The sequence below is a fragment of the Haliotis rufescens genome, unplaced genomic scaffold, assembly GCF_023055435.1.
Source record: "Haliotis rufescens isolate VD_foot unplaced genomic scaffold, xgHalRufe1.0.p SCAF_17, whole genome shotgun sequence".
NCBI classification, from domain to species: domain Eukaryota; kingdom Metazoa; phylum Mollusca; class Gastropoda; order Lepetellida; family Haliotidae; genus Haliotis; species Haliotis rufescens.
Genome location: NW_025963857.1, coordinates 23,456,053 through 23,473,417, shown reverse-complemented (window position 1 = coordinate 23,473,417; position 17,365 = coordinate 23,456,053). Strand labels below are relative to the sequence as shown.

The window sequence follows — 17,365 nt, the reverse complement described above, 5'->3', positions numbered from 1 at the left end:
TGATCTATGTTTCTCCATATTGTAAACTCTGGACATAGTACGTGTTGTCGACCAATATCCAAGCACACTTCAATGATATTGCGTTTTACTGCTAGCTAAGATATCAACTACTGAAATGTGCTATTAAGTTCCTGAGGAAACCGGACATGATGATAAGAGGAGGGATTTTATGCTTGATATATCTCCCACCAAATGTCACTTACCCGAGTTCATGTTTCACGGGAATGTATCATTTGGGCTGCCAGGAAAGGGTTTGATGGCCATTTGAAGTACCATAATATCTGGAATTGGCTGTCTGTATTTCAATTTGCATTTTAAAAAATGCAGCGAAACAAATAAGCAGGCGTGTCAATTTTTGTCAAAGCAGTTATTGACGGTATCAAGGGGTAGACAGTGTGCACTGTATTGAAATGCAAATGTGTGCGCTGTCCTTGAAAATGAGCGAAAGTTGTATTCAGAATACAATCTACATGTTGTTATGGCGCTTTGTATAAATAATATCTGAGCTGCTGCAATAAAACAAACCCGAAAGCCATAGTGATGTAGAGCATCAAAACAAATGTTGCAAGATTCTTACTGCTTTGGTTAGAAGGGAATGCATACAGTTGGAATTTCCATGACAATAACATATCTTTACAGTTTATCAATTACACAAACAAAACGATTGAATTCAAAAGTATCTATTAAATACGCTTGTCCGGGTATAGCTTATCAAACTACGAATTATTTGTAATTTCCATCAAACATGTACTTCTTGATTTGATGATGCAATTTAACATTTTGCATACTGCTTATGTAATTAATAGGAGAAGTATCTATATAGATATTTAGTTGTGTGTTTACTAACCACCTTCCCTGTAGGCGCTATTTGTAAAATACATATTGATTAAATCAGAGCGCGAATTTGAAGATTCCGAACTGGATTGGTAGGATTGAAGATTACAATGAACAAACAAATAGCTAATATATCCCTATTGTTTGATTACAAAGCAGAAGTGACAATCATTTATCAATACAAAGGAGATTGCATTTGGTAACTGTAGAGAGTGAAATTCAGCGGAATAAATGGTCCAACTTTAAAGCGTGTCATAAGTCTTTATAACAACAACCAGACTGTAAAAACAAGTCGTTTGATCATGTCTATCTTTGAAAACACCTTTGTGTTATACTTTAAGAGCATTTTCTTCTGAAAACACACGTCTTTACTTTTAGATGTACGGTTTTTCTGGGCAACCCTTATATAGTTACACATTGTCAAACTGATTTGCGCGTGTTTTATTCTTGGTAAGAGTTTTGGTCTAAACACGACTTAAAAGAACACAATCATCACTATCACTACTGCTTCATCATGTCAAGGGCATACGTAAAGGGTAGAGACGATTTATATACTTTCTTCTAATGTTTACGACCTAAGACTCAGCCGAAGATTAAAACACGTTAAAGTGAGTTATTTGCAACAGTGATTAAGTATATATGCAAAAGTATGAATGGCTGAGACATTGTCAAAAGACAACATTCTCCCAATTTGGCACACGATGGAACGGACGGAGGAGCTCATGAAACATCCAACAAATATGAACTATTCACTAACACCTGGTGACATCACTGATATTCAGTATACATTTTAGCACAATCTTGCCTTTTACACCCAATGAAATCTGTTTCAACAGATAATCGAGCCTGAATATTCTCTGTCGTTGACGATTTATGTAGTTAAAGGGTCATCATTGAATGATTATTATATCAATATTCAGGCGTTATCTATAAAAGTTGAGATATCAAATTTAGTGATGCTCGTATTATCACAAATTCCTTGATAATGAAGTGTACAATTATCAAGATGATATGTTGAAGATAAGAGAGTTCTCTCAAGAAACGCAGTTGCAAATAAACGCCACAAAACCCTTTTCAGAATCATTCGAAAGCTCTGCTCGAAGCAGAGACCATTGTACAGTTCCGACTATAATGATCACAAGCATGTGCGTATGAATGACTATCAGATAGTGGATTCCGGGGTAGAATATATAGGTCTTCAGCAACCCATGCTTGCCGTAAAAGGTGACTATGCTTGTCGTAAAAGGCGACTAACGGGATCGGGTGGTCAGGCTCGCTGACTTGGTTGATGCATGTCATCGATCCCAATTGGGTGGATCGATGCTAATGATTTTAATCACTGGATTGTCTGGTCCAGACTCGATTATTTACAGACCGCCGTCATATAGCAGTAATATATTGCTGAGTGCAGCGTTAAACAACCAACCAACCAACTAACCAACCAGATAGTGATGATACCTGGCGGTTGCCAAAAAGTAAGCGTATCCTGCCCCATCGGTTCTACCGTCACAAACACATACAAAGACAAGTCAACAAAGACGAGAAAACAAGCTGTTGTTCATATGTCAATCATGTTTTCAGAAGACACTGGTGTACTTTCGGCTTTTAACAGATACTACACACATATAAAGGTGTTGTGAGTATTCATAGTGACAGTCCCTTTGTGAGAAGAAACCAATATATGTCCCTTTCAGTTAGGAAATAAAGCTGTTGTAGTTTATAGTTATTGTGCAGTAAGATAAATAAAATTCGGGGAGAATAATGTAGTATCTGGGGACTTCTGCAGTATATTCAGCAGAAGCTATTTTCTTGTGAGCAGGCTGCTGTATTACACGGAAACGGTTAGCATAGTTGACCGTGTGTGGTACAGTGCTACTGCTGTACTGTGGCGAGGCTGTACTGGTGTGTTGCGTCAGTTTTCTGGTCTCATGTTATGTCGTATCACACAGATGCATTATAATGTCTGATGTATGTTGCTCCCACATCATATATTTACTGGATACACACTTTTCAGACCATTATCGAATATTTACTTAATATAGGTTAAAGTGAGTGAGTGAGTATGGTTTTACGCCACTTTTAGCAATATTCCAGCAATATCACGGCGGGGGACACCAGCAATGGGCTACACACATTGTACCCATGTCGGAAATCGAACCCGTGTCTTCGGCGTAACGAGCGAACGCTTTAACCACTAGGCTACCCGACCGCCCCTAAATAATATAGGTTAAACATTGAGTATCGAGGACTGTTTGAAATGCAGTTCGACGATGCCAGAGAGAGTGTGTCTGTTTGCCACCTTTATATACGTTGTCTTGTACTTCCTTAATCGATGTTCATGGATACCAGCTCGCATGTGTACCCGTAGGGTGATAACCTCGGGCCCTTTGATGCGAAAAGAATGCTTACTTTACACCATTAAGCTGAGGTGCGTTACTTACCTGGAAGTGGTCAGCCCAAGGTAAATCAATCACGTATAATTCACAAATGGTATATATAAAGGACGGGGGAAACTGTTCCATCATCTCTTATCTTCACCTGCCGTTGAGACACAGATACGAGTAAAGACCAAACTGCAAGTACTAATTTAAATTTTGCTTGTGATATATATGTATACTTTTAATTTTTGATTCATCTGCTGCGCATCAGGCTGTTTTCAATCTTTATGTTGAGCCAATTCATAAAAGTCCGAATATGTAACATAAGACGTTCTTGTAAATTGAGAAATATATGAATGCGGGTGAAAGCAAAACTGATAACATAATTCACAATGAGTGGTGTGAACTGAATTTACCAGATGAGTAACGATAACATGCTATTTTACCTTTCTTGACAATAATTTTCCCGTTACTCAATAGATACTCAAAATGATGAAGATAGTCGCCGCTCTTGTTGCCTGCCTGGCTGTTACCGCCTTTGCCGAGCCTACCGGTCTGTATGGTGGAATTGGCGGGTTGAAAGGAGGACTGGGCGGAATTGGCTACGGAATGGGTGGATTGTACGGAGGCCTTGGAGGTCTTGGAGGTCTTGGAGGCTATGGAGGTCTATACGGAGGCATGGGAGGTCTATACGGAGGCATGGGAGGTATATACGGAGGCATGGGAGGTCTATACGGAGGCAAATACGGATACGGCATGGGAGGTCTGTACGGAGGACTCGGGGGCTATGGTGGTCTCTACGGAATGGGAGGATACGGAATTGGATTGGGAAAAGGTATTTCACAAAATATGATATCATTTGTTTATCGTATCCGTAAATATACCCCCAGTCTCGTTTGCAAAATTGCATAATTTACCTATGTGGTATTACTATTTTCAGCGACAAAGCTGATGACATTTACAAAACATCTTTAAAACTATTCTCTGCTTTCTCTAATATTTGGTATAGTTTATCATGCAGCTAGTTTCAAGACTTCGTTGTGACTTATCCATACATCCCAACTTTATTCTACTATTTTTTTGTTTCAGGTATCGGCTATTATTGAGTTATTATCACCTGCAGTGTGATGCTGGCTATTTATGTATTTTCTCAAACCAATGGAATTGGTTCAATAAAATCTTGTCATATTTATTTACGCCTTGAAATTTGTTTGAAAATCTTAATCTGAATTGAATGTTCACAATGGAAGAGTGATCTATGTTTCTCCATATTGTAAACTCTGGACATAGTACGTGTTGTCGACCAATATCCAAGCACACTTCAATGATATTGCGTTTTACTGCTAGCTAAGATATCAACTACTGAAATGTGCTATTAAGTTCCTGAGGAAACCGGACATGATGATAAGAGGAGGGATTTTATGCTTGATATATCTCCCACCAAATGTCACTTACCCGAGTTCATGTTTCACGGGAATGTATCATTTGGGCTGCCAGGAAAGGGTTTGATGGCCATTTGAAGTACCATAATATCTGGAATTGGCTGTCTGTATTTCAATTTGCATTTTAAAAACATGCAGCGAAACAAATAAGCAGGCGTGTCAATTTTTGTCAAAGCAGTCATTGACGGTATCAAGGGGTAGACAGTGTGCACTGTATTGAAATGCAAATGTGTGCGCTGTCCTTGAAAATGAGCGAAAGTTGTATTCAGAATACAATCTACATGTTGTTATGGCGCTTTGTATAAATAATATCTGAGCTGCTGCAATAAAACAAACCCGAAAGCCATAGTGATGTAGAGCATCAAAACAAATGTTGCAAGATTCTTACTGCTTTGGTTAGAAGGGAATGCATACAGTTGGAATTTCCATGACAATAACATATCTTTACAGTTTATCAATTACACAAACAAAACGATTGAATTCAAAAGTATCTATTAAATACGCTTGTCCGGGTATAGCTTATCAAACTACGAATTATTTGTAATTTCCATCAAACATGTACTTCTTGATTTGATGATGCAATTTAACATTTTGCATACTGCTTATGTAATTAATAGGAGAAGTATCTATATAGATATTTAGTTGTGTGTTTACTAACCACCTTCCCTGTAGGCGCTATTTGTAAAATACATATTGATTAAATCAGAGCGCGAATTTGAAGATTCCGAACTGGATTGGTAGGATTGAAGATTACAATGAACAAACAAATAGCTAATATATCCCTATTGTTTGATTACAAAGCAGAAGTGACAATCATTTATCAATACAAAGGAGATTGCATTTGGTAACTGTAGAGAGTGAAATTCAGCGGAATAAATGGTCCAACTTTAAAGCGTGTCATAAGTCTTTATAACAACAACCAGACTGTAAAAACAAGTCGTTTGATCATGTCTATCTTTGAAAACACCTTTGTGTTATACTTTAAGAGCATTTTCTTCTGAAAACACACGTCTTTACTTTTAGATGTACGGTTTTTCTGGGCAACCCTTATATAGTTACACATTGTCAAACTGATTTGCGCGTGTTTTATTCTTGGTAAGAGTTTTGGTCTAAACACGACTTAAAAGAACACAATCATCACTATCACTACTGCTTCATCATGTCAAGGGCATACGTAAAGGGTAGAGACGATTTATATACTTTCTTCTATTATCCCGCGATATGCCAAGGAGAGGCACGGGCCACCGAGCCGTGGATGCCCGTGCCTATAATAAAAACAGAAGATGAGATTGGGTTAAATGGCCGAGGGTGTGCAGGTACTAGTGGGCTACTTAGCTGCTAATTGTGTATACCAAAATGCTACCGTTGCCATGGCCACGCGCGTGGCCAACGGCGATTGCAGCTAGCGCTGCTGGCCTGAGACTGCTTCCGCTGTCCGGCCCCCACGGTAGCATATTTAACCGCTACCATTGCTTGGCAACTCCCACGCTGCCAAAAGCAGCTCCACGCTGCTGGCCTAAGTCAGACTACCGCTGCCCGGCCCCAGGTAGCCGGCCAAAGCAGATCCCACTGCCCGGCCCCATTAGCAAAACCATTGTGCGGCTCCCACGCCGCGGACCCAACTGTCAGCTACCGCTTGACAAGACGACTTCCGCCGCCGGGCCCATATACGTGGCAATTGTTTGCCCCAACGTATGTTATTTTACGATTCCCCGGCTGAAAAGTCGGGAAAGACAAGGTTCCCACTGAGAAGCAGGTAACCCCGGAAAGGTTCCCGCTGAAAAGCAGGTAGCCTTAAGCACGAGTATTAATTTGGAAGCAAGTTAATTTGTTACTAGCAGTGTAGCCCACAAGAACCCCGCACACCTCGACATAGTTTATTGTTGAGACAGGTATTGCATATATACATATATACAGCTATAAGGAAGTCATGTTTATTTACATATATCAGAATCGTTTAAGAGTATGTACATATATACAAGCGCCCTGAAAACCTATTTTACATATGTACAGGTTTATTTACATATATACAATCCGCTCTGCTGGTACCTGTAATAGAATAAACGCTGAAGAAAAGAAGTGATTAGCATTCCAGGTGAAGAGGACACGTCAGTCTGAAAAGGAAAGAAAAAGGAGTGGCAAGCTGGGTGGGTGGGTGGGAAAGCGATTAGATACAGTGACACACGTGTGTACTTGGGGAAGGGCTGTTCGCGAATGACGGACTAACAAAGGGCGGGATGATGCTTGCGCGGGATTATTCCCCGGGCACGGTGCCGAGTGGTGGCCCGGGGTGATTGAGTTACGGGGGGTGATTGGGTTACAGATGTAATTAGCCCATGGTTTGGATACGCGCGATAAAGTCATTTAGTAGTCAGTACTAAATGTAATTATCCCGCGATATGCCAAGGAGAGGCACGGGCCACCGAGCCGTGGATGCCCGTGCCTATAATAAAAACAGAAGATGAGATTGGGTTAAATGGCCGAGGGTGTGCAGGTACTAGTGGGCTACTTAGCTGCTAATTGTGTATACCAAAATGCTACCGTTGCCATGGCCACGCGCGTGGCCAACGGCGATTGCAGCTAGCGCTGCTGGCCTGAGACTGCTTCCGCTGTCCGGCCCCCACGGTAGCATATTTAACCGCTACCATTGCTTGGCAACTCCCACGCTGCCAAAAGCAGCTCCACGCTGCTGGCCTAAGTCAGACTACCGCTGCCCGGCCCCAGGTAGCCGGCCAAAGCAGATCCCACTGCCCGGCCCCATTAGCAAAACCATTGTGCGGCTCCCACGCCGCGGACCCAACTGTCAGCTACCGCTTGACAAGACGACTTCCGCCGCCGGGCCCATATACGTGGCAATTGTTTGCCCCAACGTATGTTATTTTACGATTCCCCGGCTGAAAAGTCGGGAAAGACAAGGTTCCCACTGAGAAGCAGGTAACCCCGGAAAGGTTCCCGCTGAAAAGCAGGTAGCCTTAAGCACGAGTATTAATTTGGAAGCAAGTTAATTTGTTACTAGCAGTGTAGCCCACAAGAACCCCGCACACCTCGACATAGTTTATTGTTGAGACAGGTATTGCATATATACATATATACAGCTATAAGGAAGTCATGTTTATTTACATATATCAGAATCGTTTAAGAGTATGTACATATATACAAGCGCCCTGAAAACCTATTTTACATATGTACAGGTTTATTTACATATATACAATCCGCTCTGCTGGTACCTGTAATAGAATAAACGCTGAAGAAAAGAAGTGATTAGCATTCCAGGTGAAGAGGACACGTCAGTCTGAAAAGGAAAGAAAAAGGAGTGGCAAGCTGGGTGGGTGGGTGGGAAAGCGATTAGATACAGTGACACACGTGTGTACTTGGGGAAGGGCTGTTCGCGAATGACGGACTAACAAAGGGCGGGATGATGCTTGCGCGGGATTATTCCCCGGGCACGGTGCCGAGTGGTGGCCCGGGGTGATTGAGTTACGGGGGGTGATTGGGTTACAGATGTAATTAGCCCATGGTTTGGATACGCGCGATAAAGTCATTTAGTAGTCAGTACTAAATGTAATTATCCCGCGATATGCCAAGGAGAGGCACGGGCCACCGAGCCGTGGATGCCCGTGCCTATAATAAAAACAGAAGATGAGATTGGGTTAAATGGCCGAGGGTGTGCAGGTACTAGTGGGCTACTTAGCTGCTAATTGTGTATACCAAAATGCTACCGTTGCCATGGCCACGCGCGTGGCCAACGGCGATTGCAGCTAGCGCTGCTGGCCTGAGACTGCTTCCGCTGTCCGGCCCCCACGGTAGCATATTTAACCGCTACCATTGCTTGGCAACTCCCACGCTGCCAAAAGCAGCTCCACGCTGCTGGCCTAAGTCAGACTACCGCTGCCCGGCCCCAGGTAGCCGGCCAAAGCAGATCCCACTGCCCGGCCCCATTAGCAAAACCATTGTGCGGCTCCCACGCCGCGGACCCAACTGTCAGCTACCGCTTGACAAGACGACTTCCGCCGCCGGGCCCATATACGTGGCAATTGTTTGCCCCAACGTATGTTATTTTACGATTCCCCGGCTGAAAAGTCGGGAAAGACAAGGTTCCCACTGAGAAGCAGGTAACCCCGGAAAGGTTCCCGCTGAAAAGCAGGTAGCCTTAAGCACGAGTATTAATTTGGAAGCAAGTTAATTTGTTACTAGCAGTGTAGCCCACAAGAACCCCGCACACCTCGACATAGTTTATTGTTGAGACAGGTATTGCATATATACATATATACAGCTATAAGGAAGTCATGTTTATTTACATATATCAGAATCGTTTAAGAGTATGTACATATATACAAGCGCCCTGAAAACCTATTTTACATATGTACAGGTTTATTTACATATATACAATCCGCTCTGCTGGTACCTGTAATAGAATAAACGCTGAAGAAAAGAAGTGATTAGCATTCCAGGTGAAGAGGACACGTCAGTCTGAAAAGGAAAGAAAAAGGAGTGGCAAGCTGGGTGGGTGGGTGGGAAAGCGATTAGATACAGTGACACACGTGTGTACTTGGGGAAGGGCTGTTCGCGAATGACGGACTAACAAAGGGCGGGATGATGCTTGCGCGGGATTATTCCCCGGGCACGGTGCCGAGTGGTGGCCCGGGGTGATTGAGTTACGGGGGGTGATTGGGTTACAGATGTAATTAGCCCATGGTTTGGATACGCGCGATAAAGTCATTTAGTAGTCAGTACTAAATGTAATTATCCCGCGATATGCCAAGGAGAGGCACGGGCCACCGAGCCGTGGATGCCCGTGCCTATAATAAAAACAGAAGATGAGATTGGGTTAAATGGCCGAGGGTGTGCAGGTACTAGTGGGCTACTTAGCTGCTAATTGTGTATACCAAAATGCTACCGTTGCCATGGCCACGCGCGTGGCCAACGGCGATTGCAGCTAGCGCTGCTGGCCTGAGACTGCTTCCGCTGTCCGGCCCCCACGGTAGCATATTTAACCGCTACCATTGCTTGGCAACTCCCACGCTGCCAAAAGCAGCTCCACGCTGCTGGCCTAAGTCAGACTACCGCTGCCCGGCCCCAGGTAGCCGGCCAAAGCAGATCCCACTGCCCGGCCCCATTAGCAAAACCATTGTGCGGCTCCGAAGCCGCGGACCCAACTGTCAGCTACCGCTTGACAAGACGACTTCCGCCGCCGGGCCCATATACGTGGCAATTGTTTGCCCCAACGTATGTTATTTTACGATTCCCCGGCTGAAAAGTCGGGAAAGACAAGGTTCCCACTGAGAAGCAGGTAACCCCGGAAAGGTTCCCGCTGAAAAGCAGGTAGCCTTAAGCACGAGTATTAATTTGGAAGCAAGTTAATTCGTAACTAGCAGTGTAGCCCACAAGAACCCCGCCACAAAGCACCAGAGTGCTACCCCACACCCACGGCCACGCGATACGCGGAGATAGCATTGTTGCCCGGGTTGCCTATGTACTGAAAGGAAACACAAACCTGTGGAGATAACAAGCGCCAGGGCATGCAATAAATTGTCCGTAAACACACACAGTCCTTTGTCACTGAGGTGGTCGCCCTCCCAGGCGTACCATGTCTTGTCTGATGCCAGGATCTGGGGATGTGGCACCATTGTACCGCCGAGCTCTTCGACTCGGTTGGCCAGTCGACGGTTGATATTCTTCCGCATCCCCTCGATCTTTAGTGGGTCCCTGGCATCTTGCCAGTAGCGCCTGTGCAGCATTGAGGATACGATGATCTTGGTGTCAGGAAGCTGGGGTTGTATCCGAAGGATTGATGCCACCATGTCAAGGTAGCGTCAAGTCCCGTGTAGTTCCATCCGTCACCCACTGGGGTGGCCATGCGCCGTTAAACCATTTGCCCTGCATGTAGGCCCCAAAGCCGGCGCCACCCGCTGCGTCTGAAAACAGCTGGAGGAAATCGCTGTCCACCCATAGTTGGTCCTGAAACACTGAAATGCCTTTATAACTCGTAAGAAATGTTAACCACATTTGTAGGTCTTCCTTGACCCAGCTGGTAATCCTAATGTGGTGAAATGGTTGCTTACCTTTGCTAAGCAGATCGGTTAGCCTGCGGCTGAATGCCCTTGCTATTGGTATAGCCCTGCACATAAAGTTAAGCTTGCCTATGAGGGACTGAAGGGCCCTTTTTGTGACCTTGATGTTACCTGTTGACAGGATGTCTTGGATTTCCCTTGTTGCCTCCTTGATCTTGGACTCTGGGATTCTGATCTGCATTGCAATGGTGTCGATTTCCAGCCCTAGGAATGTCAGTTTGGTTGTGGGGCCCACCGTCTTGTCGTGCGCAGTAGGAACCCCAAGCTGTTCTAGTGTATTCACGCATCCGTTGAGGTTGTCTGAGCAGTGGCTGGTGCCTGCTGTGCCCCCCGTTAGGAAGTCATCCAGGTAATGCATGATCGGACACGTTGGAAGATGCGATTGCATGCACCATTGCAAGAAGGTACTAAACGTTTCAAATATGGCGCAAGATATGGAGCAGCCAAATGGTAGGCATTTATCGAAATAGAACTCACCTTCGAATCTGATGCCTAGCAGCTCGAAATCGGATGGGTGGACTGGTATAATTCTAAAGGCCGACTGAATGTCGAATTTTGCTAGTAGTGCTCCCTTTCCCAGTTGTTGAACCATATGGGTAGCTTCATCAAATCTGGCGTACACAACGGAGCAGGCCTCTGTGTCTATGAAGTTATTTATAGATTTACCCCTTGGATAGGATAGATGGTGAATTAGACGGAATTCCTCCGCATGCTTACCCAGGTGCTGACCATATCCTGGCTGCTTCTTGGGCACCAGGCCTATTGGGGATACTTGGAGGTTGTCTAGGGGGGGTGTCCTTGAAGGGGCCCGCCATCCTGCCAAGGTCGACTTCCTTTTGTAGTTTTTGTTTCACGTAGCCTGCCGTGTCTTGGTGCGTGGCTGATCGCAAGTTTCGTGCCAGGCGACCCGTGCGGCTTCCCTGGAACTCGAGCTTAAAGCCAGAGCTAAAACCTACCCATAAATAATTTGCATCTCTGTAATTGACCCTAGCATATTGGCGTAACCAGGGTGCCATTTCATTGAGATCCACGGGGGAAGGGGCCATTGAATTTACCTGCCTTGACGGCTGGTTTTCTGTTAGGCAAAAGGCTGATTGGGCTTGTATGGGGTCGGTTGGACCCCATTCCCTCGAAAGCAGGTCCTAGAGCTATGGGAATGTTTGCCACACTTACCGCATTTGTGAGTGTACTTACAGTTGACCCTGCTACAGCCAAATTTATTGAAATCCCAGCATACCTGACTGGCGATGTCCCCCTGTACGCGTGTCATTGCGCCCCGTCCGCCTGATTCTGGTTGTAGTACCGGCTGTGTTACCATGTACTTCAGCCACAACTCCCCGTCGATGTTGTCCCAGCGTCGTGAGGGGTCCCTTGACATTCTGTGTCGGAATTGTTGGTCGTAGGTTGACCAGGCATCCCCCCCGAATCGAAGTGCCGCCGTTCTTATTGTTTCCATGTAGGACAGCAACCCCTGGGTTGTGCGGACCTCGGAGTGCCTACTAACATATATACACATGAAAATGTGGAAAGCTGAAGTCCAGCTTGCCAGGGACAGGCGCTTTGGTTGCTGCTTTATTGGTTTAAAAATTACCTTACCTGAGGAGTCGTACGCCATGGTAATCGTACCGTCCTCGTGACTTCCCTCGGTGTTTGGTAGGATTGTGCCGAGGTCGACATACACGCCACGCCAGATTTTTTCCCTCACCGTTTGTTTGACGTGCGCGTCTATTCCGTCCGCACGGAAAGAAAGGGAATCCCCGTATCCTGCGATGTGATTGGCTGGCCAAGCCGCGTCACCGTCGGCCTCGTTGTAAGCATCGGGGATTCTCCCTATGTTGGGCGAAATGGCGGGAGAACTAAAACCAAGCCTTACCTGTTGGTTTGCGCTAACCGGGCCGGGCGCTGAATGTTCCAGCAACTGGAGTATTTTTCCAGTTGCTCGTTTACCTGGGTAGCCGAGTTGGCAGCCTGCGCGGCATTTACAAGCTGCGCCGATTGTACGTTAATTCTGTTGCCACCTTCGATATTTCCGTAATTGGCAGACTCACCATCAGCTGTTGCCTCCTGTACAATGTGTACTCCCGGGGTTTGTCTTCTGGTTGTCCTGGCCTGCTTGGCTCCCCTCACAAGCTTGTGGTTGACGGCTGCTCTTCTCTTGGGAGGCATTACGAAAAGGTCGAGGTGGTGAGTTGGTATTCCACAAGCGTAAAATTGTCCCGAGGGTGAAGTTCGGGAGTAGAACGGAATAAATGCGATACGGCGAGTGCTGGAATAGGTGGTATTCAAAGCATAATCGGCGAAAAGGTCGCGATTGTGTAAATGCGATACGGCGAGTGTTGGAATAAAGCGATTAGATACAGTGACACACGTGTGTACTTGGGGAAGGGCTGTTCGCGAATGACGGACTAACAAAGGGCGGGATGATGCTTGCGCGGGATTATTCCCCGGGCACGGTGCCGAGTGGTGGCCCGGGGTGATTGAGTTACGGGGGGTGATTGGGTTACAGATGTAATTAGCCCATGGTTTGGATACGCGCGATAAAGTCATTTAGTAGTCAGTACTAAATGTAAATGTTTACGACCTAAGACTCAGCCGAAGATTAAAACACGTTAAAGTGAGTTATTTGCAACAGTGATTAAGTATATATGCAAAAGTATGAATGGCTGAGACATTGTCAAAAGACAACATTCTCCCAATTTGGCACACGATGGAACGGACGGAGGAGCTCATGAAACATCCAACAAATATGAACTATTCACTAACACCTGGTGACATCACTGATATTCAGTATACATTTTAGCACAATCTTGCCTTTTACACCCAATGAAATCTGTTTCAACAGATAATCGAGGCTGAATATTCTCTGTCGTTGACGATTTATGTAGTTAAAGGGTCATCATTGAATGATTATTATATCAATATTCAGGCGTTATCTATAAAAGTTGAGATATCAAATTTAGTGATGCTCGTATTATCACAAATTCCTTGATAATGAAGTGAACAATTATCAAGATGATATGTTGAAGATAAGAGAGTTCTCTCAAGAAACGCAGTTGCAAATAAACGCCACAAAACCCTTTTCAGAATCATTCGAAAGCTCTGCTCGAAGCAGAGACCATTGTACGATTCCGACTATAATGATCACAAGCATGTGCGTATGAATGACTATCAGATAGTGGATTCCGGGGTAGAATATATAGGTCTTCAGCAACCCATGCTTGCCGTAAAAGGTGACTATGCTTGTCGTAAAAGGCGACTAACGGGATCGGGTGGTCAGGCTCGCTGACTTGGTTGATGCATGTCATCGATCCCAATTGGGTGGATCGATGCTAATGATTTTAATCACTGGATTGTCTGGTCCAGACTCGATTATTTACAGACCGCCGTCATATAGCAGTAATATATTGCTGAGTGCAGCGTTAAACAACCAACCAACCAACTAACCAACCAGATAGTGATGATACCTGGCGGTTGCCAAAAAGTAAGCGTATCCTGCCCCATCGGTTCTACCGTCACAAACACATACAAAGACAAGTCAACAAAGACGAGAAAACAAGCTGTTGTTCATATGTCAATCATGTTTTCAGAAGACACTGGTGTACTTTCGGCTTTTAACAGATACTACACACATATAAAGGTGTTGTGAGTATTCATAGTGACAGTCCCTTTGTGAGAAGAAACCAATATATGTCCCTTTCAGTTAGGAAATAAAGCTGTTGTAGTTTATAGTTATTGTGCAGTAAGATAAATAAAATTCGGGGAGAATAATGTAGTATCTGGGGACTTCTGCAGTATATTCAGCAGAAGCTATTTTCTTGTGAGCAGGCTGCTGTATTACACGGAAACGGTTAGCATAGTTGACCTCGTGTGGTACAGTGCTACTGCTGTACTGTGGCGAGGCTGTACTGGTGTGTTGCGTCAGTTTTCTGGTCTCATGTTATGTCGTATCACACAGATGCATTATAATGTCTGATGTATGTTGCTCCCACATCATATATTTACTGGATACACACTTTTCAGACCATTATCGAATATTTACTTAATATAGGTTAAAGTGAGTGAGTGAGTATGGTTTTACGCCACTTTTAGCAATATTCCAGCAATATCACGGCGGGGGACACCAGCAATGGGCTACACACATTGTACCCATGTCGGAAATCGAACCCGTGTCTTCGGCGTAACGAGCGAACGCTTTAACCACTAGGCTACCCGACCGCCCCTAAATAATATAGGTTAAACATTGAGTATCGAGGACTGTTTGAAATGCAGTTCGACGATGCCAGAGAGAGTGTGTCTGTTTGCCACCTTTATATACGTTGTCTTGTACTTCCTTAATCGATGTTCATGGATACCAGCTCGCATGTGTACCCGTAGGGTGATAACCTCGGGCCCTTTGATGCGAAAAGAATGCTTACTTTACACCATTAAGCTGAGGTGCGTTACTTACCTGGAAGTGGTCAGCCCAAGGTAAATCAATCACGTATAATTCACAAATGGTATATATAAAGGACGGGGGAAACTGTTCCATCATCTCTTATCTTCACCTGCCGTTGAGACACAGATACGAGTAAAGACCAAACTGCAAGTACTAATTTAAATTTTGCTTGTGATATATATGTATACTTTTAATTTTTGATTCATCTGCTGCGCATCAGGCTGTTTTCAATCTTTATGTTGAGCCAATTCATAAAAGTCCGAATATGTAACATAAGACGTTCTTGTAAATTGAGAAATATATGAATGCGGGTGAAAGCAAAACTGATAACATAATTCACAATGAGTGGTGTGAACTGAATTTACCAGATGAGTAACGATAACATGCTATTTTACCTTTCTTGACAATAATTTTCCCGTTACTCAATAGATACTCAAAATGATGAAGATAGTCGCCGCTCTTGTTGCCTGCCTGGCTGTTACCGCCTTTGCCGAGCCTACCGGTCTGTATGGTGGAATTGGCGGGTTGAAAGGAGGACTGGGCGGAATTGGCTACGGAATGGGTGGATTGTACGGAGGCCTTGGAGGTCTTGGAGGTCTTGGAGGCTATGGAGGTCTATACGGAGGCATGGGAGGTCTATACGGAGGCATGGGAGGTATATACGGAGGCATGGGAGGTCTATACGGAGGCAAATACGGATACGGCATGGGAGGTCTGTACGGAGGACTCGGGGGCTATGGTGGTCTCTACGGAATGGGAGGATACGGAATTGGATTGGGAAAAGGTATTTCACAAAATATGATATCATTTGTTTATCGTATCCGTAAATATACCTCCAGTCTCGTTTGCAAAATTGCATAATTTACCTATGTGGTATTACTATTTTCAGCGACAAAGCTGATGACATTTACAAAACATCTTTAAAACTATTCTCTGCTTTCTCTAATATTTGGTATAGTTTATCATGCAGCTAGTTTCAAGACTTCGTTGTGACTTATCCATACATCCCAACTTTTTTCTACTATTTTTTTGTTTCAGGTATCGGCTATTATTGAGTTATTATCACCTGCAGTGTGATGCTGGCTATTTATGTATTTTCTCAAACCAATGGAATTGGTTCAATAAAATCTTGTCATATTTATTTACGCCTTGAAATTTGTTTGAAAATCTTAATCTGAATTGAATGTTCACAATGGAAGAGTGATCTATGTTTCTCCGTATTGTAAACTCTGGACATAGTACGTGTTGTCGACCAATATCCAAGCACACTTCAATGATATTGCGTTTTACTGCTAGCTAAGATATCAACTACTGAAATGTGCTATTAAGTTCCTGAGGAAACCGGACATGATGATAAGAGGAGGGATTTTATGCTTGATATATCTCCCACCAAATGTCACTTACCCGAGTTCATGTTTCACGGGAATGTATCATTTGGGCTGCCAGGAAAGGGTTTGATGGCCATTTGAAGTACCATAATATCTGGAATTGGCTGTCTGTATTTCAATTTGCATTTTAAAAACATGCAGCGAAACAAATAAGCAGGCGTGTCAATTTTTGTCAAAGCAGTCATTGACGGTATCAAGGGGTAGACAGTGTGCACTGTATTGAAATGCAAATGTGTGCGCTGTCCTTGAAAATGAGCGAAAGTTGTATTCAGAATACAATCTACATGTTGTTATGGCGCTTTGTATAAATAATATCTGAGCTGCTGCAATAAAACAAACCCGAAAGCCATAGTGATGTAGAGCATCAAAACAAATGTTGCAAGATTCTTACTGCTTTGGTTAGAAGGGAATGCATACAGTTGGAATTTCCATGACAATAACATATCTTTACAGTTTATCAATTACACAAACAAAACGATTGAATTCAAAAGTATCTATTAAATACGCTTGTCCGGGTATAGCTTATCAAACTACGAATTATTTGTAATTTCCATCAAACATGTACTTCTTGATTTGATGATGCAATTTAACATTTTGCATACTGCTTATGGAATTAATAGGAGAAGTATCTATATAGATATTTAGTTGTGTGTTTACTAACCACCTTCCCTGTAGGCGCTATTTGTAAAATACATATTGATTAAATCAGAGCGCGAATTTGAAGATTCCGAACTGGATTGGTAGGATTGAAGATTACAATGAACAAACAAATAGCTAATATATCCCTATTGTTTGATTACAAAGCAGAAGTGACAAT

General features: G+C 43.9%; 2 protein-coding genes across 2 annotated transcripts; both read left to right on the top strand.

Annotated features, from left to right (window-relative positions):
- The first annotated feature begins 3,405 nt into the window (after nucleotides 1-3,405).
- LOC124129778 (acanthoscurrin-1-like) lies at nucleotides 3,406-4,384 on the top strand. Its single transcript, XM_048397733.1, has 2 exons — nucleotides 3,406-4,047; nucleotides 4,302-4,384. Exons 1-2 carry the CDS (start codon nucleotides 3,702-3,704, stop codon nucleotides 4,316-4,318), a joined length of 363 nt encoding a protein of 120 aa, XP_048253690.1. The 5' UTR covers nucleotides 3,406-3,701; the 3' UTR covers nucleotides 4,319-4,384.
- A 10,918-nt stretch (nucleotides 4,385-15,302) lies between these two features.
- On the top strand, nucleotides 15,303-16,262 carry LOC125381188 (acanthoscurrin-1-like). The gene is made up of 2 exons (XM_048397743.1): nucleotides 15,303-15,944; nucleotides 16,199-16,262. The coding sequence occupies exons 1-2, from the start codon at nucleotides 15,599-15,601 to the stop codon at nucleotides 16,213-16,215; spliced, it is 363 nt and encodes a 120-aa protein (XP_048253700.1). The 5' UTR covers nucleotides 15,303-15,598; the 3' UTR covers nucleotides 16,216-16,262.
- The last annotated feature ends 1,103 nt before the right edge of the window (nucleotides 16,263-17,365 follow it).

Bases quoted from the DNA above. Each gene is read 5' to 3' on its own strand.
- LOC124129778 (XM_048397733.1), top strand. From the start codon at position 3,702: ATGATGAAGATAGTCGCCGCTCTTGTTGCCTGCCTGGCTGTTACCGCC.
- LOC125381188 (XM_048397743.1), top strand. From the start codon at position 15,599: ATGATGAAGATAGTCGCCGCTCTTGTTGCCTGCCTGGCTGTTACCGCC.